General features: G+C 46.8%; 4 protein-coding genes across 8 annotated transcripts in view; 2 read left to right on the top strand and 2 right to left on the bottom strand.

Annotated features, from left to right (window-relative positions):
• pof1b (POF1B actin binding protein) overlaps positions 1-8171 on the bottom strand; it is a 13213-nt gene extending 5042 nt beyond the window's left edge. The window contains exons 1-4 of the mRNA XM_067229331.1: positions 7581-8171; positions 6777-6854; positions 1243-1502; positions 776-809 (exon numbers count right to left, since the gene is read on the bottom strand). Of these exons, the coding sequence (XP_067085432.1) occupies positions 776-809; positions 1243-1502; positions 6777-6854; positions 7581-8045 (837 nt within the window). The 5' untranslated portion in view covers positions 8046-8171. The remainder of the gene's footprint in view (positions 1-775; positions 810-1242; positions 1503-6776; positions 6855-7580) is intronic.
• A 2788-nt stretch (positions 8172-10959) lies between these two features.
• Positions 10960-17104, bottom strand: slc25a14 (solute carrier family 25 member 14). Of its 5 annotated transcripts, XM_067229232.1 has the most exons (9): positions 16919-17104; positions 16234-16332; positions 15626-15764; positions 14829-14923; positions 12953-13038; positions 12693-12788; positions 12478-12602; positions 11972-12185; positions 10960-11422 (listed from the first exon to the last, which is right to left on the bottom strand). In XM_067229232.1, the coding sequence occupies exons 2-9, from the start codon at positions 16295-16297 to the stop codon at positions 11381-11383; spliced, it is 861 nt and encodes a 286-aa protein (XP_067085333.1). In that variant the 5' UTR covers positions 16298-16332; positions 16919-17104; the 3' UTR covers positions 10960-11380. The 5 variants fall into 5 exon arrangements, with proteins under 5 accessions (XP_067085333.1, XP_067085331.1, XP_067085332.1 ...); XM_067229230.1 differs by having other exon boundaries at positions 12478-12788; positions 16919-17051; XM_067229231.1 differs by having other exon boundaries at positions 12478-12788; positions 16234-16329; positions 16919-17041.
• A 3533-nt stretch (positions 17105-20637) lies between these two features.
• LOC136933272 (glucose-dependent insulinotropic receptor) lies at positions 20638-22126 on the top strand. The gene is made up of 2 exons (XM_067228590.1): positions 20638-21190; positions 21483-22126. Exons 1-2 carry the CDS (start codon positions 20638-20640, stop codon positions 22124-22126), a joined length of 1197 nt encoding a protein of 398 aa, XP_067084691.1.
• A 1434-nt stretch (positions 22127-23560) lies between these two features.
• Positions 23561-26034, top strand: rbmx2 (RNA binding motif protein X-linked 2). The gene is made up of 6 exons (XM_067228966.1): positions 23561-23606; positions 24016-24131; positions 24244-24295; positions 24447-24576; positions 24773-24968; positions 25085-26034. The coding sequence occupies exons 1-6, from the start codon at positions 23602-23604 to the stop codon at positions 25672-25674; spliced, it is 1089 nt and encodes a 362-aa protein (XP_067085067.1). The 5' UTR covers positions 23561-23601; the 3' UTR covers positions 25675-26034.
• The last annotated feature ends 23 nt before the right edge of the window (positions 26035-26057 follow it).

Genomic DNA, 26057 nt, shown 5'->3' with positions numbered 1-26057 from the left:
CACACACACGGCACGCACACACGCACACACACACACAGGCACACACGCACACACACACACAGGCACGCACACACGCACACACACACACAGGCACGCACACACGCACACACACACAGGCACGCACACACATGCACACACACAGGCACGCACACACGCACACACACACACAGGCACGCACACACACACACACACACAGGCACGCACACACATGCACACACACAGGCACGCACACACATGCACACACACAGGCACGCACGCACACACGCACACAGGCATGCACACACACACGCACACACACACAGGCACACACACAGGCACGCACGCACACACACACGCAGGCACGCACACACACACACAGGCACGCACACACATGCACACACACAGGCACGCACACACATGCACACACACAGGCACGCACACACGCACACACACACACAGGCATGCACACACACACACACAGGCATGCACACACACACGCAGGCACGCACACACACACACAGGCACGCACACACATGCACACACACAGGCATGCACACACACACACAGGCACGCACACACGCACACACACACACAGGCATGCACACACACACGCACACACACACAGGCACACACACAGGCACGCACGCACACACACACGCAGGCACGCACACACGCACACACACACGCACACACACACGCAGGCAGGCGAACACACACACATGAAATTTGAGCGTCAACCACAGAACATATTCCACAAGTCTGTGCTGGATGGTTTACAAGCTTCTGTCTAAACTACCTTGTAGTCATTGCTGGGATCCAGAAGATGCTTTCTGTGACAGAGAGAGAGATCCAGGTTAGCTCTCCACAACATGGTAGGGCATCTCAGCTTTGTGTGTGTGTGTGTGTGTCTTCAAAACTGAGCCCTCAAGCTTTTTAGGAAGGAATCCACACATGTATGATCACGCTGCAGGAAACAGAAGCACCAAAACACACACACACACATACACATACACACAAAGTAGCAGGCCTCTCTGAGGTGTGTCTGGCTAGTTCATGCTTCAATCATTCGTTCATCCACGTATCCATCCCTCCCTCCATCCATCCCTCCCTCCATCCATCCATCCATCCCTCCCTCCCTCCCTCCCTCCCTCCCTCCCTCCCCTCCCTCCCTCCCTCCATCCCTCCCTCCATCCCTCCCTCCATCCATCCATCCCTCCCTCCCTCCCTCCCTCCCTCCCTCCATCCCTCCCTCCCCTCTCCTACCGTCCTCTGATCTTGGCCACGTGTTCGGAGATGCAGGTGTGGATGTCGCAGTTCTTCCTGTACACCTCGGCCAGCAGCTCCCCGAAGAAGCGGGTGTCCATCTTAACCAGGGGCTCCACCTCCTTCAGGTGCACCTGGGACACCCTCTCCACCACCCTCTCCACCACCCTCTCCACCACCTTCTCCTCCACCTTCACTGTCTCCTGCACCTCCTCCTCCTCCTCCTCCTCCTCCTCTTCCTCCTCTTCTTCCACCACCTCCTGGAAGACAGACAGCGAAAGAGAGGGAGAGAGAAAGAGAGAGAGAGAGAGAGAGAGAGAGAGAGAGAGAGAGGGGGGGAGAAAGAGAGGGGGAGAAAGAGAAAGAGAAATGGAGAGGAATATAAACAAAACCTCATCAGTAACTTTGGCACTAACGTCAAACCATAAATCAATCATTTCCCCAGGATACAAGACCAACCCAGGGCAGCAATGTCAAGCTGAACATCACCCTTTCACACTGTATTCACACACAGATGCTTTGATCCGTAGCAACACGAAAACAGGGCTTTTAGAACGTACAACTGAGTTCTAGAACGAAAAAGCTCCGAGGCCCTCTCGGGCCAGCTTCCTGTTAGGATCGCTTCAGCTTCCTGTTAGGATCGCTTCAGCTTCCTGTCAGGGCTTGATTGGTTCTAGTACGAGATCCTGTCCTCAGCAGCCAGGTGAGACCACGGGCCTGGTCATGTGACTTGCTATGTCAACACAGTTATGTAACAGCTTACGCAACGCCGGCGTCATAGTCCGACACTGACAAGCCCTCCACTCTAAAAACACACGTCAGTCAAACTCTTTGTTCGGCTGAAACGCGGTGTGTGTGTCTGTGTGTGTGTGTGTGGTTGTCTTGCTAGACAAAGTCAGCCATCAGACTGTGACCAGTATACTGAAGTAGCACCTATGTTTACAGGGTTATGTAACAGGATCAAAACCCGCAGAGTCAAAAGACAAAGCTGCTTTTCAGTTCTTCTGTTGGACCATTAAATCTCAAACTAGCTTTCGCCCCTTCTCTTCCTCCTCCCTCCTCCCTCCCTCTCTCTCTACCTCCTCCCTCCTCCCTCCCTCTCTCTCTCTCTACCTCCCTCCCTCCAGCCTTCAAAGGGGAGTGTGGAAGACTTGCCAGTTTATCCAATGAAGAGAGGGAGGGATGAAGAGAGGGAGGGAATATACTGTCAATGGTGAGATGACCTGATTAACACGCCTACTAGGGAAGCCTACCCTGTGGTTCTAATTGAGCCCATAGTGTCTCAGTTTCCACGAAGCCCACTGACAGATAAGGAGGAGCTCTGCGACTGGGGAACCCTAATGGCTGCTGCCTGCTTACTTCTTCTTTTCTCTGACGCCAGCCTCATCGGTCACAGGCTCGCACCTTGCCTGACATTTTACTACCGTGTGTCGGTGTCAATCCACAGTCTGTATTAAGAAGACCAGCAGCTCCTTTGAAGTGAAGAGATAAGCTCCACCCCCCCCCCCCCCCCCCCCAAGACCCCCCCCCCTCCGGGGTGTGTCTGGTCCCGGAACATTCCGCCCGTGCCTGCAGTGAGAGTGGAAGGAAAAAGGTGTTGCAGGGAGGCGGAGCTAACTGGGTTTTGTGGGAGGGGCAGGATCGTCAGGCTAACAGGACCGGTTCACGAGCTGGCTCAACCCCCCCACCCCCCCCCCCACCCCCCCACCCCCTCGGGCCAACACGCTGGATTGTGTCAAGGTCAGCTCCGGCTGGTGAACCCTTACTGCTGGCCTTCGACTCCATCCATCTGTCTGTCTGTGGGGAGTGACTGTACGTCAACATGGGTGTGTGACAGCTGGGGTCAAAGGTCAGTTCTTGACCTGCAGTAAATCTTTCCAAACCCACTTTCTCAGAGAACTGGAGGCAGGAAATGACTGGAATGAGAGATTCTTCATTGTCCTGACTAACTATGGCTGTTTAAACCTCTCCAATACTAACAAGAGGGCACTGATTTTAAGGAAACTGTTATCTTATGTGTGAGGAAGGTTTTTTGATTCCAATGTGTAAGCGTTTCAAAGACTACTGTACACCGATTGCTTTTTCTCTGTGCTTTTTCCCATTTTCATCCTTCCTCTGGTCTTCTTCTTCTTGTGTTTTAAATGTAAACAACATCAAAGCACACTTCCTCGGTTCTCCCAGTTCATCACACACACACACACACACGCACAGGGGAGGACGGAGGGCAGGGGGAGAGAAAGGAATGGGGGTGGGGGAGAGAGGGAGAAGAAAGGGAGAGGGAGAAGACCGTGAGATTGTAGCTCCGTCTTACAGGGATAATCAGAGGGAGAGCGAGCGAGATAAGAGTGTGTTACTGATTGAAGAGTAGAGAAACTAACACGTATTTCCCTGTGCTTTAGAGAGAGCTGCGCCCACACTGATGATTTGCATATTGGAACTCCTCCAAAGCTTGAACCTTGTTGCTTTCATAGTTGACATACCTGACCAAACACTAACTGGGATGTGCTTGAGGATGAGTACGTGAGAGACAGAATCATATTACAGCTCATTTCACACCACCACCGCAAACTGATTATACTGGATGGATGGATGGATCACCCACAGCCTCTATCCTGTCCAGCAGGAGGGCAGCAGTGACACGTACACGGGAGGGCAGCAGTGACACGTACACGGGAGGGCAGCAGTGACACGTACACAGGAGGGCAGCAGACAGGCCCTCAAAGCACCTGTGAGGTAACTCCACACCCAAACACACGACCTCAGAAACACTTCACCTGGAAGCGTGTCAGTTTCTCTCTCTGGTTCTGTTGCCTCATCCACAGTCACATATTGTGTGTGTGTGTGTGTGTGTTTGTGTGTAGGATCCAGGTCAATGTGTGAGGACAGCATTAACAGGGGCACTGTAACTGTAGATCCCGGCTATTGTGAGCATGGCTGGGTAAAAGAGAGGGAAACAGTATCCCCTTCCGACTGGTGTGTGTGTGTGTGTGTGTGTGTGTGTGTGTGTGTGTGTGTGTGTGTGTGTGTGTGTGTGTGAGTGTGTGTGTGTGTGAGTGTGTACAAGCACGCATGCGTGTGTCTGCGTGGGGGAACTCTGGAGGAATTTGAGGGGCAAAGGACAACAATATCGAGGAACTTATAACAGAGAAAATGTGAACACACACACAGGGTGTACACACTGCCTGACACTCGTTCATACTCCCAAGCCTCCGACCTGAAAGTCTACACAAATACATTATTAAACCTCTGGTCCTATCCACCTCTTTTTACCAAGAAGTCTGTAGTCTCCCTCTCTCTCTCTCTCTCTCTCATTCTTTACTTCCCTCCCTCCCTGCACCTCTCTCTCCCTACCTCATCCCTCTCTCTAATCCCTCCTACCCCCCTCTTTATCAAACTTTCTTCTGCCCACTCGCCTCTCTCTCTCCCTCTCTCTCTCTCCCTCTCTCTCTCCCTCCCTCTCCCTCTCTCTCCCTCTCTCTCTTATTCCCAGAGTTTTCATAATTAGGTTCCAGGAGTGCCATCACAGGGCACAGCTCAGTTCTCCTCTCTGTCACAGTTACCTCCTTGTCTGACTGGCATCTTCCCAGCTGGCACCTCGCTAGTGTGGGAACACACACACACACACACATCCAAGACACGCCTTGCAGCTTAAACTGTCTGACAAGAATGATACAAAGAAAAACAGCCCATAAACCCACAACAAAACAGATCTGGCCTCTGGCTCATCACCGGTAGGTGTCTGTTTATTAACCGACTTCTCCCAAACTCATTAAATACCTACCTTAAATACCTACATCCTACCTGCTGTAGGTAGGATGTATATAGGATGTAAATGTATATTTTAGCTCTGCGTTTTCTGTGCAGACGACCATCGCAACATCGCTGATGTTGTGAATAACATACAGGGCATAGTATGCAAACTGAGGATTCAGTCTTGGATGACAAGATAGGTTTCCTATCCAGGGCACTTACATGAACACACAGACACGACTACAAACAACCAAGTCCTAGTGAAGAAGATCACGTTCAGTCTCGTCGCCATGTTGGATTCCAAGTTCTTCATGACACTGCACTCAACTTCTGACAACTAATTATGTGTCACTTTCCATCTCACTCACATTTGCAAAGGTTAAGTTATTTTGAAGGTGGGAGAAAGTATGCCTGTGTCTGTATACGTGTCTATGTGTGTGTGTGTCTATGCATGTGTGTGTGTGTCTATGCATGTGTGTGTGTGTGTCTATGCATGTGTGTGTGTGTCTATGCGTGTGTGTATGTGTGTCCGAGGTTCCCAGGTTGTAGGCAAACACAGACTAAAAGCCATGTCATTATCTTCTCGCTTCAGGACAACACAGCTGTTAGACATACCATCATTTACAGTACAACACAATCTCCCCCAGGTGTTTCGTTTAAAAAGCGATAACATCTCTGTGTGTGTGTGTGTCTTTCATCTCTCTGTCATCTCTCTGTCATGCGGGTTAGGTAGGCTACACGCTGTTCACTCAAAGTGCTGAGGTACTGTTAAAAACACTGCTCACACGAACATACGCCTCACTCCAACAGATCGACGACAGCCCAAGAGTTTAATACTGGTTCGCTGTCCACTGAAACACTACTGTATTCTGTATGTAAAACAAGGTATTTTAGTGCATCTCAGCTGCCTGTCTTCCTATAGGCCGATAGGCATGACTCCTGTGGTTCGGCGAGAGGCGTGGTAGCGCCGTCGTTGACGTAGCGATACTTCAAGCGGTAAGGAGTGGTGATGAGGGCCAGAAAGGATCCATGTTTGGGGCGATGATGTCAGGTACAGAGGACAAGACACAACACATTCAGGGTGTTGCCACGACAACACAGACAAAGTTAGCTTAGCACTCCAGCTACACACTTCCTGGAAATCCTAAACTGAAAACCCAACTTCACATGTTAGGCTAATTACACACACACACACACACGTGTGTGTTGACCAAACACACACACACCAAACACCGCAAATCAACTTGTCTCACAGAGACAGAGAGACAGCTAGGAGAAATGACGAGCACAATAATTAGTAATGAGGCCAGATCAAAGTGTGTCGCCGCCCACAGCAAAGGATTGTGGGAGGGAAAAGAACACAGACACACCCTGATAATTGCCTGTGCACAGTTGCAATAAACCAGGTACAACACACACACACAAGCTTCCATACAGGGGCGTGTCCTGGGTGTGTCTCAGGACAGATGATTAATAAAACCTGACTGTCTCATAGTTACTGTGGGTGTGTCTGTTCAGTAATCTGCTGAGACAACAGCCAAGGTGTGTGTGTGAGTGTGTGTGTGAGTGCATGTATGAGCGTGCATTGGTATGGTTATGTGTTTGTCTATGCTTTCTGTCTGTGATGTATGTGTTTGTATGGGAGCAGGCATGAGTGTGTGTGTGTGTGTGTGTGTGTGTGTGTGTGTGTGTGTGTGTGTGTGTGTGTGTGTGTGTGTGTGTGTGTGTGTGTGTGTGTGTGTGCGTGCGTGTGTGTGTGTGCGTGTGCGTGTGTGTACTCTCACCTCCTCGACGCTTGGCTCAGGACTCTTGACTGGGCTGGGAGTCTGGCTGAACACGGAGGAAGAATTCCCATTCACATGCTGTTGGATGAGAGAAATGCGTGAGAACAGGTACAGAAAGGAGAGAGAGAGAGACATAGAGAGAGAGAGAGAGAGAGAGAGAGAGAGAGAGAGAGAGAGAGAGAGAGAGAGAGAGAGAGAGACATAGAGAGAGAGAGAGAGAGAGAGAGAGACATAGAAAGAGAGAGATCAAACAGACCACATGGTTTGCTGAGGGTGTGGTGACAAACTCAGGGACTTCTAATTGAAACAGGTGCTAAACAGATGAGGGACACCCTCAGACAGTGTCTTCTCATCTGGATTAGGCCCAACTACGGATCTATGTCTATAGGTCTGTTTCTATACCAAGGTACCCAGCAGCAATGGGGAATATTATATGATAGAGGAAAACTGACAAAGACAGACAGATTGACAGAGAGAGAGACAGACAGAAATACAGAGAAAAAGAGAGATTCATTTACTCCCTTAAATACTAGGGCACAGGGTTGAGGTATTTTGCAAAAGTCATGACGTTTTATGTTGTTTTACAGTAGCCTGATAATATCGTCATTGACAATAAACGGTTAGAGGACCAAACATTCGCTCTTCTGGTCATAAGTCTTGGGTCGGTCTTCTTGACCCAACCGATTACTTAACATTCCTGCCTCCAACAAAGATAAAGGGCTGGACTATTAATCGATTAAATAATCACGACAAAAAAAATCTGTGAAGTGAGTTTCGCCTTCCTAGGTCTAGCAGACAATTTACCTCGGAGATCTGCTGTCGGTACATGTATTCCGAATCCTCCAAACTGCTGACACTGGCCCTGGGAACGTTCTGCAGATAAACCGTTGACATCATCTGGGGCATAACTTGAGGTGCGTTGTTCACCAATACATATGACTGCTGCGCCGGTTGCTGTACGGGTACCAGGTATCGCACCGTCTCGTAGGAGCTGTTTAAACCGTACGGTAGCGGGGAAAGTTGACTGTAGTTAACCATATTCGCATTGGACAAAACTGTATTGGTGTTGGACAAAACCGTATTCGAAGGTTCAGCTGCGACGCTGATCGTTCTGTACGTATTGGTGTTGGACAAAACCGTATTCGAGGGTTCGGCTGCGACGTTGATCGTTCTGTACGTATTGGTGTTGGACAAAAGCGTATTCGAAGGTTCGGCTGCGACGCTGATCGTTCTGTACGTCGAGGTGTTGTGCGCAATAGGATAAGACATCTTGAAGCGAATCAAAAGTCCACCGACGCAATAAAAAGTTGTGAAGAATAATAGTTTAAAATATATCCGTAAAGTCTCGTCTATGTACCATGCGCAGAGGCTGCTAGGTCTACAATACTCCCGTGGACTCTGATCAACTTCCTTGAGTTTGAAAGAGGTATTGTGACTAGACTGCTGTGGGCGGTCCACATGCAAATGTTATTGAAGCACAGCCTACCAAAAGCTATACCCATCATCTATGGAGTTGTAATATTCCAAGGCCTAGAATATTACAGTATTCAAGCATAACAGCATTTCTGGATCTCTAGTCTTCCCAGAACAAAAGTGTGTCTTTAAGTTTCCTGAATCACTGAAGCTCTTCCCACACTGGTCACAGTGGTACGGCTTCTCTTCTGAGTGAACACGCTGGTGTTTCTATAAGTTTCCTGACTGACTGAAGCTCTTCCCCTAACATGCAAAGGGTCTGTCCTGCCATCATGTGTGTTACTTTCTGTGTTCTTTTGGTCACAATGAACAACCTGAGATAATATGGAGATGTCTGCTCTTTTATAGCAAAAGTTACTACGTTTTTTCACCTGATATGTGTATCCCCTCTGTAACTTTTGCTGTCTACCATATGAGTTACAGAGAGGATACACATAATATCAGGCCGTTTTTTCTGTGTTCTTTGGCACTTTATCCAAAGCGATGTACCAAGGGATTTGAACCTGCAACTGCTTCATCTGTAGTCAAATGCTCTAACCACTGAGCTAAATGCCCCTGCATTTATAATGTTACTGATTTACTACACTCCCAGTTAAATCCATAAAATTATATAGCATTCATTTTGAGAAGTAGAAAATAAATTTATAAATCACTTTGGGTGTGGAAACAATTGGTGGATATATTTTATTTCAGTGTACATTTACTTAAAATGCCAAATTCAATCCGTCACACAAAAATATTCAACACATAACCAAGCATACATTCGGTCACCTAAACAAGCAAAATATCATAAATATGATTGCAAACACAGTTTCAACAGACAGAAGTGCAAATGGCCAAGAGATGTAATAGGCTGGGAAAGCCTAAAATAGTCTTCAAGTCAGAATCTACATCAGTCAGGAAAGATTCAAAAAGGTAGCAGACGGAATATTCAACATGTTGACTGTGTTTGGGTAATGTATCAACAGAATAAAAAAGTAATTCGGACCCTTAACTTTCTACAGTACTGAACTGTTCTGGAGATCCAACACAAGCTGCATCAATTTACAGATGAACAACCAAGGTGAAAGATATTCAGGGCTGGCCTTGAAATGAGATGAACACAATCAATCACTATGTTGATAGAAAAAAAAGAAAACTGAATCAAATTAAAGCAGTCAGACAAGCAGTGTGAAATGAGAACTTGAGTTGCCCTTTAGGATGGAGCTCTTAAGTTCATGAAGGACGACATCATTTCAAAAATGTATTTCAAAGACTAACAATGAAAACTCACGTTTCACAGACGGTGTGAAGAAAGGGAATGATTCACATTTTTTAGTTACTGAATTATTTCTTTTGAGCATTATTATTTCTAAGATCCAGAAATCTAGGCCAGCCTTCCTCAACCCTGATTCTCATGACCCCCTGACCCGCGTGTCCTAGATGTTGCGTTGGAGCAAGGAAACCTCTAGAACATGCAGGGCAGGGGTCCCTGAGGACCAGGGTTGAGAGAGGCTGCTCTAGAAGGTTCTCCAGGGATCATGGCTCCTGGTTCAAGGTGCTGCATTCAGGTTATCCTTGGCTAGACTCTAAACCAAGACATGCACATAACACGATTGACATTGAATACACAATTAATCACTGGAGGGAAAGCCAAAAGCCCCAAAAGTCACCAATAAATGAACTGGTGAGTAAAGCTTGCATTATTATTAAAACTAATCATTCAGAATAAAAAATAAATAAAATCAAAACACTCTGGAAAATGTGATTGCAGAAATACAGTAGCACATACAACCTAACTCTCAAACAAAACTAGTTTCCCCCACTCCCAGGTCTTTATGAGGCCGGTAACAAATCCAAACAGATCATCAGGCGTATCTAAAACGTCAGGAAGAGCTCCTCTAACCCCACATGGACATGGTAACTGAATCTAAGTACTGGTCCTAGCAGGTCAACTTTGACCATAACATGATCCCTTATCTCAACAAGTAGAACCATGACAAAACATTATTATTATTATTCCTAATAATAATAATCCAAATAACAATAATACGTATTACTATTACTAATAATTTATTATAATAATAAGGCTTGAGAAAATGTCTACAGTGCATTCTCCTGGTACCTATACAACTCCAGATTTGAGTTTCAAAGCAGAAAGTCTGTTCAGTACCAGCAAAGTTTGGCACTATAGCCTAACAAACTCTCCAAGCTCTCCTATCCAGCCCCTGCTCCAACCTCAATACAGGAAGGAAGCGAAATCTAACCGAAAACGCAAATATCTTAACTCATCATAAATATGTACAAGTAGACATTGGATAACGCATGCCACGCACGTGCGTGGCATCGTTGGGGATTCACCGTGGCAACCAGGTAGGTCCCTCTTTAGTTTGATCACAGATAAAATAAAACAAAATAAACTTTTGAGAAATGAGGGTTTGTGTGTCTACAACTGTACCGTACTGTTGACCACGAACTGAATCAACTATGGGCTGTTTTGTTTGGTAGGTTTTAGTGTGTGTGTGTTGGTTGGGGTCATGTACAATTACAAAAGAAAGTCATTTTATTCACCTGGTGGCTTTGGTTGACATTTGGACTGGATTCAAGTAACCATCCTGAGTGTGCCTCACGCAGCACAGCACACACACGCCCTAAAAGCACAAGGACATCCAATAGGCCCAAAGACACTTGATTCTCAACATTTAAACCTTTTTTTCATTTTTTTTTTTTTACTTTCCATGCAGTGCAGCTAAAACTACAATCAGCCGTTGTGTTTCATAGAGTTTCGTTATTTTCAAAGCTCATGAGTAGTTCCCAGGTCAAACCTCCCCCCTTCCTACCATCCTCTACACTGGCAGGCAGCACTACCTAGCCAATCACCTGTGGTTTGGCCCCTCTGGGCTTCCATACTCCGCTTCAACCTAACTTTAGCTGCCTGGAGTTCAGCGGCATGAAGGGCGGTTGCGCGCAAAGTGTAACAGACGCTGTAAAAGTCGTACAAAAGGATAATAAATTGAAATGGTAACAATAAACTGAAATAGCACATGGCTTTTGTGCAACTTTGGGACGGACTGTGAATGTCAGGACACTCACAATCACACACAACACACACACTCAAGTCCACTTCCTGGATTGATTGCTTCCTGTTCCGACTATAAGGGCATCTTCTTCAGCTGTTCAAAGGTGATGAAGAACTGAAGGGTGGGGTTAAGGACCGCACATTCCTGCTCAACTTGAAATCCTGTTTTCAATTAACAGTTTGATCATATCACAGTGTACGGTACTGTCAGATTTGCCCAAAAAGCCTGTAACTAACTCAGTCAGTCATTGCAACACTACATCATAAGGGTTAGCAATCCGACCCTGTTCCCAGAACTAGACTAACGCTGCTTAAGAATGTCCTTCAACATGCTTATTAATTCCAGAACCCCTCTCCACGTTTCATAAACCAGTCCAAAAGAAGCAAGCCCGATATTTAGTGTTCTCACTGACTGACTGGGAAGGATTACTTATTAAACTGCTCCAGAATAAGTTACCAGACTAACCCTGATTAAACCCTGATCCAGACTAACCCTCATTAAGAATCTCTCTCCATGTATTCCATTATGTTTTCAGGGGTAGTCAAGCTGACTGAGGTTGACAAATCCCCCCCCCCCCCCTCCTCCCACCTTCCCTCATGTCGCTTCGGATAAAAGTGTCAGTTCATGATTTTACATAACGATCTAGGCAGCTGTGAAGGATACGATGATGTTCCATGGCCCCAGTCTGAGCCAGTTGGGCCAGAAGCCCTTGTAGAGGGCGAAGAAGCCCTCGTTCCTCCAGGTCTGCATGAGCCCGTCCAGGGTGCCCTTGTACATGGGCCCCCCTGACAGCACGCGCTGGTTCATCATCCTGGTCCGGACCACGTCCACCGGGTTGGAGGCTAGCGCCCCCGCCAGGCCACACGTGAAACTGGAGCTAAGGAGAGAGACAGGCAAACAGACAGACAGGCAGAGACAGACAGGCAGAGACAGACAGGCAGGCAGGCAGAGAGACAGGCAGGAAGGCAGACAGACAGGCAGAGACAGGCAGGCAGAGAGACAGGCAGGCAGACAGACAGGTAGGCAGAGACAGACAGACAGAGAGAGATATAGAGAGACAACAGAGACACACACACATCAATAACAGTCCCTCCATACACCCCAAGCCTCGTTACAGCCTTCTTAGAAGTACTACTTTGTCACAGGTGCCCTCTTTCATTAACACCTACACGAAATGTGTCATTATATTGTCTCCCATGGTGCCAGAGCGAATCAGATGCTTCTTGGTGATGTCATAGACAGGAAGCTCCACCCCCACCACGATGGCCGCCCTCTGAGCTGTGGGGATGACACCCTGGGGGAAGCAGAGCGCAGTCAGACACACAAACACACATGCTCTCACACACACACACACACAGACACACACACAGACAGGCATACTCACCCTCCACAGTCCCCTGGTCCCCTCGTTCTGGTAGATGTTGATGAAGTTGGACATCATGCTGCCCTGTAACAGACTACCCTGGGCCTGCATCCTGATCTGAACACACAGAGGACACCCTGGTCGTCATCATCATCAGTCCAGTGTCCACCCCAGCCATCGGCTCCACACAGTCCACATCCTCACACGTTAAAGCATTTCTAGAGGTGAGTCTGTACAGGTGTGTGTGTGTGTGTGTGTGTGTAGCAGAAGGGACAGCGTACCTTGAGGACGTCAGTGGGATTGGCCAGCGAGGAGGACAGGACCCCAGACACCACACCACAGAACACGTTGATCACCATGGTTTCATCTGTCACACATACACACACACAGTTAGCCCACACCCAAAACAATGTTTTCACTACGCAGACATGAGGACACAGAAAGAAAGAGAAAGCGCTGAAAAAGACAAAGACGCCACGAAACAAGAGACTCCAAATAAAGGGCGTTCTGTGAATCATCCGTCAATTACAAAACAAAACTTCTAATACAAGTTAGACGTGCGCATGCAGTGATCAGGACATATGAGAGTGACACAGGAAAGGCACAACGCTGTTCCCAACCTCTCTGTCAGGAGTTACACGGCCGCCATGGTTAGTCATGGTTTTTTATCCAAGTCTAACCAAGCCCAAACTCAGCCCAAGAACTAACACTACAGTACGAGGGTCGAGTTAGACTGCCTTCTCAACGCAAGGCTTGGCAGCGATTTCCTGGACAGATTCTCATTTATTAGCTATTAGCGAGCTATCACTGAGGGGGTTAGGGCGTTATTATTGTTTTGATCATATGTATATTAATCACTATATTACCGGTAAGAATCTAGAGTGGAAGAAGGTGTTTGTGACACAGGAAGTAAAAAAAAAAGGGAATCAGAGTTTAGAACGATAGTTACAGATGGCGCTCGATCAATGTGACCAATAGTTAGTGTGCTCCTCGCCCCGATCGTTTTGGTGGAAGGACGTGGGTCCATAAAGCACCAGGCCACCCCAAACGCCTGTATCAAAACAAGCATTCACAATACAGGTGCGGCACAGCCAGGCAGTAGAACAAGGAGATGATGATGATGATGGGATGTGATGGGGGGGGGGTGAACCCTTCCAGGACAACACTGAGATCCCACGCTATCTATAGCTCTGCTGCTCACTTCCTGGTTGTGTGACGAGGGCTCGGAATATTGTTTGTACTGGGGAGCAGGCACCGAAATAAGGCTGGCGTCATGTGCCATTGTAAACACTTTGTGGGAGTAGATGGGAAGAGTTAAACGGAGAAAGATTAGGTGTGAGAGAGGGGTTAGAATAGGAGATAAACAGAGATTGAGAAAGATTGAGAGATTGACAGATAGATACAGAGAGAGAGAGATTTTGAGAGAGAGAGAGAGATTTTGAGAGAGATTTTGAGAGAGAGAGAGAGAGAGAGAGAGAGAGAGAGAGAGAGAGAGAGAGAGAGAGAGAGAGAGAGAGAGAGAGAGAGAGGAGAGAGGGAGAGAGGGAGAGAGGGAGAGGGACAGCAGGAAGTAAGTGTGATATTACAGGAAGTGAATGGGACTGTTCCGGAGGCCGTAATGTGGACAGGCTGCCTGCCTCTTCCTCTCCCTGCATCCGCCCACACACCTCCATCCACAACAGAGAAGAGTTAGAGTAGACTAATCTCTTTATCCAGGAGAGGGGGGCCTGTCTGACGCCAGGTGGTTTAGCAGGTAATCTAACCCAAACACATGTACAGGAGCAAGGCTCCCTCTCTCTTCCCCTCTCATCTCCTCTCTCTCCCCCTCTCATCTCCCTCCCCCTCTCCTCTCCTCTCCTCTCCCTCTCATCTCCTCTCTCTCCCCCTCTCCTCCTCTTATCTCCTCTCCCTCCCCCTCATCTCCTCTCCCCCTCTCATCTCCTCTCCCTCCCCCTCTCATCTCCTCTCCCTCCCCCTCTCCTCTCCCTCTCTCTCCCCCTCTCATCTCCTCTCCCTCCCCCTCTCATCTCCTCTCTCTCCCCCTCTCATCTCCTCTCCTCCTAAAAATGTCTGGCATTTTATGTAATTTGGCGGAGAACGTGTCAGAATGCGTGACGTCACAGTGTGTGGAGCGTAGGTAGGCAGGGGGGAAACCACCTTCTGGCCGGCTGACGAAAAGCCCTTTGAGGGTGTTGTAGGTGCCGATCTTAATGGTGCCATAGGAGGCCTGTCTCAGCAGCGCTGGAGAGATCCTGCTCAAAGGACAGATAGCAGAGAGAGAGAGAGAGAGAGAGAGAGAGAGAGAGAGAGAGAGAGAGAGAGAGAGAGAGAGAGAGAGAGAGAGAGAGAGAGAGAGAGAGAGAGAGAGATGTTTACAGACAGGCTAAAAACAGGAGCTGTATCTCCCAGTGTCAGATTGAAATAGTGGAAAAGCTAGCTCAACAGGTTAGAGTTCCTCTTTCACTCACGCTGAACCATTCAGGCCCAGGTACAGTTCAGCAGAAAACTATACAGGTTTCTGGTCTTTTTGCCCATTCTTAAGCTCTTTCCTAATGAGTTGTCTCACCCAGGGCTGGTTCTGAATTATATAATAGTATGGAGGATGTGTGTGTGTGTATATATATACACATCCCATTTATCAGGTTCTTAACCCTTGTGTTATCTTCGGGTCATTCTGACCCATCAGTCATTGTGACCCACCGTCGTATTGCGACAAATTTACCTCATACAAAAACAAAGTGAAGCATTTTCTTTTAACTGTCGGGCTGTCTCAGACCCCCCACATTGGAATGGTTAAAAGAAAATAATTTTTATTTGTTTTTGTATTGGGTAAAATTGGGTAAACACAACGATGGTTCGTTATGAACCTTTGGGTCATGTGACCCGAAGGCAGCACGAGGGTTAAAAAGCGTCTACTATATTAGTAGTAATTTAAAGAGGTGGCTTGGCCTCACCCAGAGTATAAGGCCTTAATGCCCTCCTCCTTGCCGATCCTGAAGAGGGCGTGGAACATTCCCCGGTAACGCACTTCCATGTACTGAGACTGTCCCTGCACCTGCAACCTCGTCTTCGTGAGGTCTATGGGGAACGTACCTGTGGAACCCAAACAGAGGCTTAGAGACACCGCTCGTGTGACGGTATAGAGTACACTAGGACATGGAGTGTCACGTTCTAGTTAACAGTCTCCGACTCTGGAGGTGCGAGTAGTTAGCAACGAGCGTGAGATATAGAGGTAAATGAATAATGATAATTGCAGTTAATAGTCAGGTTCTCCAGCATAGCTGAGATAACGGTTTTCTGTTGAAGGGCGTTCCTAACATTAGCATGTTCAAGGAATATGCTATCCGGGATAGAGCATTATTAATAGATGCATCTTTTGATGCATCGAAATCACTTCACAGATGTAGACACCGTACATCTCCCAGTTCGCCCACCGCTAGATTATTAACGTCTCTATTCAAGTTATTCAATTTCAATTGAGGAGAAAGAAAATAGCGATAAACAAACTATGAAAATGTTCCTATTCGGTATATCAGTCTGTAAGGTAAGCTGCATCACGTACCGAATTCTGCGACAATTGAGGCCATCCCTCCGTAGATGAAAGGTTTCCAGTTTAGATTGGCCATTTCTGTAGTGGCCGCTTCAACCTGGTGCAGTCCTGCTAAAAACAATAGCAAGCCACCAAGATACAAATATACAAACTGTTGTAATCGCACATAATATAACATTGCGTTGATGACTATGGGATCACTTGCAAACGAGCGGATAGTACAGCATCACAGAGCGGACCACTGCGCCGGAAAAAGAAGCAAGTGTCAAATATTCATGAACGAGTCATCGCACGTCTACAGCTTTTCTATTGGCTGCAATTTCAGTCCATCAATTATTTAGGAAACCTAATTGGTTGACACGGCTTGATTCACGCCTGCATCGCTAGGTAAAGACAAATGTGAGCGTATGTCGCTCAGTATTTTTTAAATATTCTACAAACAAAGTAATCTTATTGGCTAGATTATTCATATATCTTAAATTGATGAACAAACTATCTCCTCCAAATGTAAATAAAAAAGGACAGGTTGTTTAAAGATGTCCAATACTGTGAGGCTAGCAACAGCTAGGTATTACGTTCGCTCTCACAAACAGATGGCTGGCTAGCTAGCAAGTACAACAAGCTGTAAGTTCTAGAAATGATTCGACCAGGAGGAATCTTGTAATTTAGCAGTTTAATGTCCCAAAATGACACATACCTGTATAGTATCCCTGTCAAGTCCAAGTTGTTCACTGCTACTTGATTATAGACTCCATGACTTTCACGACAAGGAGAAACTCATGACACACAGAGCCTTGCTAAAAGTTGACCGGCGGCAGCGTAGCTTTCCATTTCTAATAGTGCAAGAGCTCGTTCATGTTGTAGCCTGGATACAGGAACTCTGCCGAACAGACCGGAAGAGGTTCGAACCTTCAGCATTAAGTGTAGGTCACCCAATTCACCACCGTTTTTAAAGTCAATTATTGGACCCTGTCTGAATCCATTCAAGAGAATGTTGTTTAATGAAACATATGTGCATGAGAATAGCAATGCAGGCTGCATTGATATACGATTTAAGTAAAATTCTAGCTATCACAAAACAGAAAAAATATTTGTTATAATTTAGCTAAAGAAATTGTTTATTTAAAGTTTTACAGTTCAACAAAATATAACATTTAATACGAGTTGAAAATGAATGTGACGTATCCTCCAATGATTTGCAAAATAAATGTCATGTCAAGGTGTTAAATGTATAGACTTATATGTCAATTTTCAAGAGGAAGGCACCACAAACTGATCATTCAATGTTACTTTAGTTGAGATCACCTTTTAATTCAGCAAAAATAATGTGCTTGCATTGAAATCTCCTCCACACAAAAAGTACACTCCTGTGCAATACCAAGTAAGCTGGCGCTTAGCTAAGCAAAAGACCGGTAACGGGCCGTTGTCCCCATGGCAACAACATCTTCCTCGCTGAAATAGAGCAGTCAGCCGGCGTACGAAGAGGTTCACAAACGAAAGCCGAAACACAGTTGAAACGAGGGTGTTTGCAGTCATGCCACCTCGTCCTCATCCAGCATAACAGGTCCACGAAAGCTTCCTCACAACCTAATCGCATCAGAGTAAAAAAATATATAAATTTATTATAAAAAATATGAAATCGCTCTTCGCTACGCAGAAAAGCAGCTTGCAATCCGAACGGGGGCAAATACCATGTTTAGATGATCAAGAATTGTCCACAATCCATGACTAAAGAACACTGTTCTCTTTTTCTGGTTAGGACAGATAAGGACGTGTATCTCATCTCTGGAGAACCAGGGCAAGCTAGCCAGGCTAGGCCAGGATAGAGTCCCAGATTGGGTGCTGGTTAGGGGGCAGGAGGCTTAATATCACAGGGTAGTGCGCAACAATCTCATAACACGCTGGTACAGTTGCTGGACCACTGTCAACAGGTTCCTGGTCGGACACAAAAGCACAAAAGAGATTGGGCAGTGGTGCCAAACACAATAAATGGTTAAACTCAAAGCATACCCTGACACACAGTTCAGTACTATCATTTTATTAAATATTTTCGTTAATACATTTGATGAATTAGTCCAATTAACTCTAAACACAAGTTGACCTACCTTTATAATAGAAAATCAGTTGTTATCTATCAATAATAATATGATACACCTATACAGATAATATACACACACTCCTTGACACACAACATTCACTCGCACACAAACACACACATACACCTGTACCCTCCCCTCACACACACACACAATCACACGCACACGCACTCACCGGGCTCCTACGGAAACACAGTTGTTGCGGTTGGGGTTTAGGCAGAACAGCGAGGCAACGCAATAAACGCAACACAAGAACATGGACAGCAGTCGCCTCTTTAAAGACATCTTCAGAGCGCAATCCCCTAGAATCTCAAAGCAGCTGCGCAGGTCAAAGGTCACCAGGTGTTCGAAAAAATGTTCGACGTATACAACACCTTTCGAGACGTTTCTAAGCAGGCGAAGGCGGTGTGAAAGGAACCTGGTTCAAGTTGGTGAGGACTGGGCAGAGGTTGGCGTACACAGGGTGAGAATGCGTACCAACGCTGGGCAGTGGGCACAATAACTGCTGACCCATAGTCGTGTTTTCAATGGCACTGAAGCGTCTAGCAAGGAAGAACAATAGACCCACATTGTATGTCTGTGGAAGCCAAAGGTTTTGTTTGTTGTTTTCCCCGCGAGATGAAAAGAGTATCTTTCGTCCCAACACATGGCTCTACGTGGAAAGACAACATTCTATCAACCTGGCGATGAAGGTCTGATTTGGTTGTGGATTGCTGTGATGTGCCTGAACACAATGTTAAAAAGTGTGTTTAACTAATTGTCAGGTGGCTCCAGTAAGAATAAGGCGCATAGACTCAGTTTAACACATCCCATGTACGCATGTCTCCATGTGGAAGTTGGCTTGATGGTGTTATATATGGGAGTCAGGTGGCTGAGCGGTGAGGGAGTCGGGCTAGTAATCCGAAGGTTGCCAGTTTGATTCCCGGTCATGCAAACTGACGTTGTGTCCTTGGGCAAAGCACTTCACCCTACTTGCCTCGGGGGAATGTCCCTGTACTTACTGTAAGTCGCTCTGGATAAGAGCGTCTGCTAAATGTAAATATAAATGTAATGTTATCTAACCCAGTAGTTTTTATGTATGCCCCTGTCAGTGTCAATGTCATTTCCCCCACATAAAGCGGACGTAGTTCAGTAAACAAATACAAAAGGAGACATGCAGTGAGATTCCTGCCCCTCTCTGGGAAGTGATAGTGAAGAGATACTCACACACACACACACAGACACACACACACACACACAGACACACACACACACACACACAAACAGACACACACACACAAACAGACACACACAAACAGACACACACACACACACAAACACACACAGACATTTTCACTCAATTTCTCTCGCTCACTTTCTCTCTCACACACAAGCATATAACTCTCTCACAGACACATTGTTTGTTTGGATAAGTCCTCCACAGAGAGAGAGAGGGAAGAGAGAGAGACATAGAGCTAGCATATGTATGTCTGTATGTCTGTACTCATATCTATTTCACTCTCTGTGGTACATTTCTTTACAGATCCACATTTGACAGACCACAGGCAGACACAGTGAATGTGCCCCAAGAGAAATCCCCCCCCCCCCAGGACCCTCTCTCCCTCCCCCCCCCCCCCCCCCATGTAGTCTACCCTTCCTCTTTCTCATTGAATCTGAAACATTTAGACAGAGCAGATTAAGACAAAGTGATCCCAGTTGATCACTGCCTTTATCAGGCAGACACAGGCGGCATCAAAAAAAAGCCCATTCAGTGCAATCCGGTTCGTCGTCAGAGCGCCGGGGCTGTTTATACTGCGTGTGGTGTCATTACCCTCTGGTCTGGAGTGTATCCTTGTGGAAAATGGCTCCATCAAGCCGGATGTCTACACTGGGGGCTCTTAGAAGGAGTTGCAAAGGCAGCCAGCTGCAGCAGGCTGGACAAGGGTCAGCCAGAGCGGCGACAGCTGTACACGAGCACAGGAGACGACAAGGGAAAGATACTTTGCCCCCTCTCTCCCTCTCTCCACGAGAGCCCGGGGAGAAGCCACGTATACCTGCCGACGGCGATACGGCACAGGCTGGCAGAAGACCTTCAGTCCCTTCCTTCCCCAGAGCCGCACGACACGGGGAGGTTCGCCCCCCTCGATGAAGAGCTTTTCCTAAACAGAGGATTCAGGAGGAGATTTGACGGGAGTTGAGCAACATGGGAGGAGAGATATGGGGAGGCGGATATACGCCGGTCTGAGGCCCGCATGCACGTTTGTCGGGGGTGAACGTAGTCATCGCATAATAGGAGCTAGAGGAAGAAACCGCTTAGGAGTTAGGACCAGAAAAAGACTCAATGGCTCCTTATAACACGTCCAGTTGGAGGAGGGACCCGTCCATCAACCTGAGCACGTTCCTGCATCCCGCGGTGCGACCCTGGGACCTGGGCCTGAAGCCGCATGTGACAGGCTGGATCCTGAGCGTGGCCGCCTGCCTCATCATCTCCACCAACCTGTTGGTGGCGGCGGCTCTCCTCCAGCTGATCCGCCGGAGGGGAAGCCAGAGCTGGTACTTCGTTTTAAACCTCGCCCTCGCCGACACGCTGGTGGGCCTGGCCATCACCGGCGTCGCCAGCGACGACTTCAGCTACAACGCCGCGGCCGAGCCCAGCGGCTACCGCGTCGACGCGGGGAGCAGCGGCGCGCCCTCCGCCCGGAAGTGCCTGTTCCGCATGGCGTTCATCATCGCGCCGTCCACGGCCTCCATCTTGTCCATGTTCCTCATCTCGCTGGACCGCTACATGGCCATCAAGTTGCCCCTGCGTTACTCACGCCTGACGGGGAAGTGGACGGTGGCCGGGTCTCTGGTGGTGCTCTGGGTGATGTCACTCACCATCGCAATACTGCCAGGTGGGGTCACCATGTTACCATGTTGCTCCTGTCCTTCGCCATTAGCATATAAATGATAGATGTGGCGCCCGTTTTATTTGAGTTGAGCTTGACAAAGATGGCTTTCGTAGACATTCGATTGTTACTCCTAAACTTGGTAACTCATAAGGTAGCAAGGTAGAGGTAGTTCTTTTAAAACTTAAAAAAAACCTGACATCGAATTCAATCGAAAACCAATCACGGAATCGTTCATGGATTTTCGCGACTGTTCACCACCGTGTCATTAATTGTTACTCTTCACTCGTGTCAACAGGGGTGGTGAAGGGTCTCCAGCAGGAGTCCTACGGCGGCTTCTGCACGTTCTTCTCCGTCATCCGTCCCGGCGGAATCATGCTGATATTTTGCACCGTGTTCTTCCCGATCCTGTCCGTCTTCCTCTTCTTCTACCTGGACATCCTGAAGATCGCCTGCTTCCACCAGAAGCAGATCCGGCAGGCCAGGCAGGCAGGCTCCAGGCTGCCCCAGGGAAGCTATCGATACTGGGGCCACGTCAAGGCCCTGAGGACCGTGGCTCTGCTGGTGGGGTGCTTCACCATGTCCTGGTGTCCCTTCTTTGTGGTGTGTGCAGTTCAGTTTCTCTGCGAGGACTGCAAGCTGCTGAGGTTTCTGGAGAACGACCTGTGGTTGCTGGGTTTGTCTAACTCTCTCATCAATCCTCTGGTGTACGCGTGCTGGCAGAGGGAGGTCAGGTTGCAACTGGGGTCTTTCTTCTGCAAAAGCAGCCGCCTGCTGTTGCACACGGGTGCCTCTGATGCTTCTGATAGGTTTCACACACAGGGGCACCTTCCCACTCAGATGACTATCACAGGAAGTGAACCCATGGAACACACCTTCCTGCCTCACCTCCCACACCAGGAGACCCACACCATGCCACTGTCCGTTTCAACGTCAATGTGAAATCCCTGAAAACACAGACTGCTTTTCAATTAAGCTACATGGTTGTCTATTGGTGACAAAAGGGGTCCAACCTGATGATTGCTGGGGGGGGGGGGGGGGGGGGGGGGGGGGGGGTTCTTCGATTTTTTATTGTGGTGTGGGTCCCGTCACAATTGTTGCCAGGCAAACGAAAAACAACTCGATGGGAGAAAAACAAGTGAGTCATAACACAGACACATTTCAGTGCTCTCCTCCACATCAGGGGCTGCAGAACAGATGGGTTTTATTTGCTCTTTTTGCTCTGTTTCCTCCACTGTCCTAATTGATATCATCTCCTTTGAGTGTGCACTTTGTCCTGTCCATTTAGCCTCCATGTTTGTTTCAGTCAGTTATGCAGCTTCCTTTCCATGCACCTCCAGTTTAGCTCATCCAAGCTAACTCGACACCAACTGACAAAGTCAAAGTCATGTGAGGACACACATCAGGCCTACTCTGTACATTCAGAGATTTAATTACTCATTATTTCTTTACAGAAACTTAAAGCTGAAATGTAAAACAAAAAAAAAAAGTAAAAGTTGGTTGCGCTTGACTGAGCTTGGACTTGGATTAATTTGCCTCATGGTGTAGGTTTTTGAGAACACGTTTTGACAAGGGCTCTATATATTCTGTGGATCTACATTGTGTACATGTCTTTATCATTGTAACCAATTGCCCACCAAATGGTTTAAGACATTTATGGCAATATAAATAGAGCTAAATTACTTCTGTAAAGTATAATTGGGGCAATAAAAAAAGCTTATATAAGTAGATAAGAGGTTGAATGGTTGTAAAAAAAAAAAAAGTACAAATAAATGGAAGCATTAAACATAATTTATGAGGCCATCCTTGTAAAACAGTAGGTGAACAACAGAGTACATCAAAATTGAAGAAAAAAACATAATTATGATGAATGGCTATTTATTATGCCACACACATGAATGTAGCCCAAAACAAATGACAAAAAGTAGTGATGTGATGCTACTGTTGCACCAAACACTGTTATAAACAATGGAATATAAATCCATGGAAGTAAATCAGTGACATAATGTTTTGAATTTTGAAGCCATTGAATACTTAATATTGAAATGTAAACACCAACGAATTTGTTGGTTTTGAATTTAAATCAAAACCAACTGAAAATTGAAAAAAATTGAAATCTGACTTTATTTCGTCTCACATTGTTTTTATTCGAATTGTTTAGATCTGGATTTTATTGTTACAATTTTCCAAAAAATTGGTGGTGTTTAAATTTCAATATTAAGTATTATATGCTTCTTAAAATTCAAACATGTCACTGATTTGCTTCCATATTAATCCCAACAACTATGTTACGAGTAGTCTTTTCACCATTTCAAACTTCAACTCCCAGAAACCAATGCGCAAACCTGACCCATCGGATACGGAAATGTGTCCATCTTGTCAGGGCGACGAGCGATAACGACTGTTTCAACTTCACCATGAAGTAAGTAGTTTAGATTTGTACACAAAATGCGGTACATATTTTCCATTGATTGTATTTGCAAGATGGTCTTTAATCTCTTGCGCAATATACATAGTAGTAGCTAGTGGCTAACATAGCTAGAGCTGGGACAGAGCAAAGAGCGAAAGAGATATTCAATAACAGTAGCATGTGCTATTGTAGCTCGTAAAAAATGTACGTCATGCAGGACTTAATACAACTATGTAATGCCGCTACGTGACAATGAAAAATCCAGCAAATGTTAATTCCTGTCACATTCAAACTTTTTAGGTCTGATGTTACACAAACGGACAATTAATTTATTAGATTACTGAGGGCAAACGCCATACCGTGTTACGAATGCGAACAGGATCTTTCAGTTGCTTAAATTCACTGTCTCTCCTTCCTTCAGTCCACTAACCAAGGTGAAGTTGATCAATGAGCTGAATGAGAGAGAAGCGAATTTAGGGATTAAAGAGACTGTGTCCTGGCACTCAGAGTATAAAGACAGCGCCTGGATATTCGTCGGTAAGATGTACTTTTAATTTCATACTGGCCAAGCGGTGGCAGCCATGTTTTGCTGTAAGAATGTCCTACTAAGTATATAGTTGTAACTTGTTGTTTCTTATTTAACTTTCAGGAGGGTTTCCGTATGAACTCACGGAAGGTGACATTATCTGTGTGTTCTCACAGTGAGTAGGAGTTTTCAACCCATTGACCTCTGTCTCTCTCCATACCGTTCAATTTAGCACCCAGAACCAAAACATCCACCTTTGAAAATACAACCAGGAGTGTAATCCCGTTTTCTAATCTGTGTGTTTCTAATCTGTGTGTTGCTGACAGATATGGGGAGATGGCCAACATCAACCTGGTACGTGATAAAAAGACAGGCAAATCCAAAGGCTTCTGTTTCATCTGCTACGAGGACCAGAGAAGCACCATCTTGGCTGTTGACAATTTAAACGGGATTAAGGTTAGTCTCTAACTAACCTGCCATTCGTTGCACCTTAACATTTGTATTTATTGTCGGTGTCTGTCAATTTAGGCCTAGTAAAATGACTATACTTAAGTGTTTTGTGGTAGTGTTTGGGCTGGAGATTGAACTTAATACAGTAGGAGACTCACAGGTTGTGGTCTGTGCCTGTCTGCCTGCTTGTCTGTCCGTCCAGATTAAAGGGAGAACCATCCGTGTGGACCATGTGATGAACTACCGCCCCCCCAAAGACAACGAGGACCTCGATGACATCACCAAGCGTCTGAGGGAGGAGGGATGTGCCCCCAAGATGCCGGACCCTTCATCCTCTGAGGAAGAGGAAGAAGAGGAGGAGGAAGAGTACGCCGTCTCTGTGAAGAAGGCCAAGAAAGGTAACGGGAGAGGAGGAAGAGGATTCGATTAAAATACAATTTTACAGTTTATTTTATTTATTTTTTTGGTAACGGTAAACAATTGCTCGTCTGACTCCGAGTTGACTCTCCCTCAGATAAGAAAGAGAAGAAGAAGAAGAAGAAAGAGAAGAAGAAGGAGGAGAAGAAGAAGAAAAAGGTCCTGAAGGAGGAGCAGAAGGAGAGGCACCCTCAGGAGTCTGCTCCCGTCAGGGTCAAGCAGGAGAAGGAGGACGAGGCCTACGACAAGTACGACCAGCGGGGGGCGCCAGAGCACCACGGCTCCCAGTTCCGCAGCCCCCGGGAGGACGCGGCGTTCCGCCATCGCCACGGAGACCAGCGGGACTTGAACAGAGAGAGGAAGGAGGAGGAGGGGTGGAGAGACGGGGTAGGGGACAGGAAGTGGGAGGGAGGGGTAAGGAACCGGGACAGCTGGAGAACGGGCAGGGAAGAACGAGAGGGGTCGGACCCTCCGCCGAGAGAGAGCGGCGACCGGGAAAGGGAAAGACCGAGGGAGAGAGAGAGAGACTTGGATAGAAACAGAGAGAGAGAAAGAGTTAGCGATAGGAGTAGAGGGATGGATCGAGATAGGAGTAGAGAGAGAGACAACGACAGAAATCGAGATGGTGACAGATACAACAAACACAAGGAGGGGGGCAGTCGAGAAAGTGAACACAGGAGACACTGAGGTGAACCTGTCGCCTAAAAAGACTGACTTAACTTCAAGAAAAAGTCCCCTTCTAAGACTCGCTTGGCAGGCGACTGAAAGTCGACGCTTGCTAAAAATACCAAGTCACAGATTCTTTTGTTCGCCTCTCTCTGCCGTTTCCTGCTGGCTTTGATAACCGCTGATATGAAAACCCAGTGTGACGAGCATTCAGAAATGTCTGTTTCCAAGACAACGACTTGAAAGTCACATGCTTCGAGCAGGACTAATGAAAGCTGGATTTCAGTTGGACTTGTCGTCATGTTGGAAATGTAGGCCTACCTCTACCGCTGTAACAATATTTTTTTCCTGTAAATAAAATGTATTTGCTTTTGTAAACAACATGGAGTGAGTGACTCGGCGGA

The sequence above is a fragment of the Osmerus mordax genome, chromosome 25 (assembly GCF_038355195.1).
Source record: "Osmerus mordax isolate fOsmMor3 chromosome 25, fOsmMor3.pri, whole genome shotgun sequence".
In the NCBI taxonomy this organism is placed as follows: domain Eukaryota; kingdom Metazoa; phylum Chordata; class Actinopteri; order Osmeriformes; family Osmeridae; genus Osmerus; species Osmerus mordax.
Note: the sequence above shows the minus strand (reverse complement) of the source record. Positions and strands in the feature narration are given on the sequence as shown.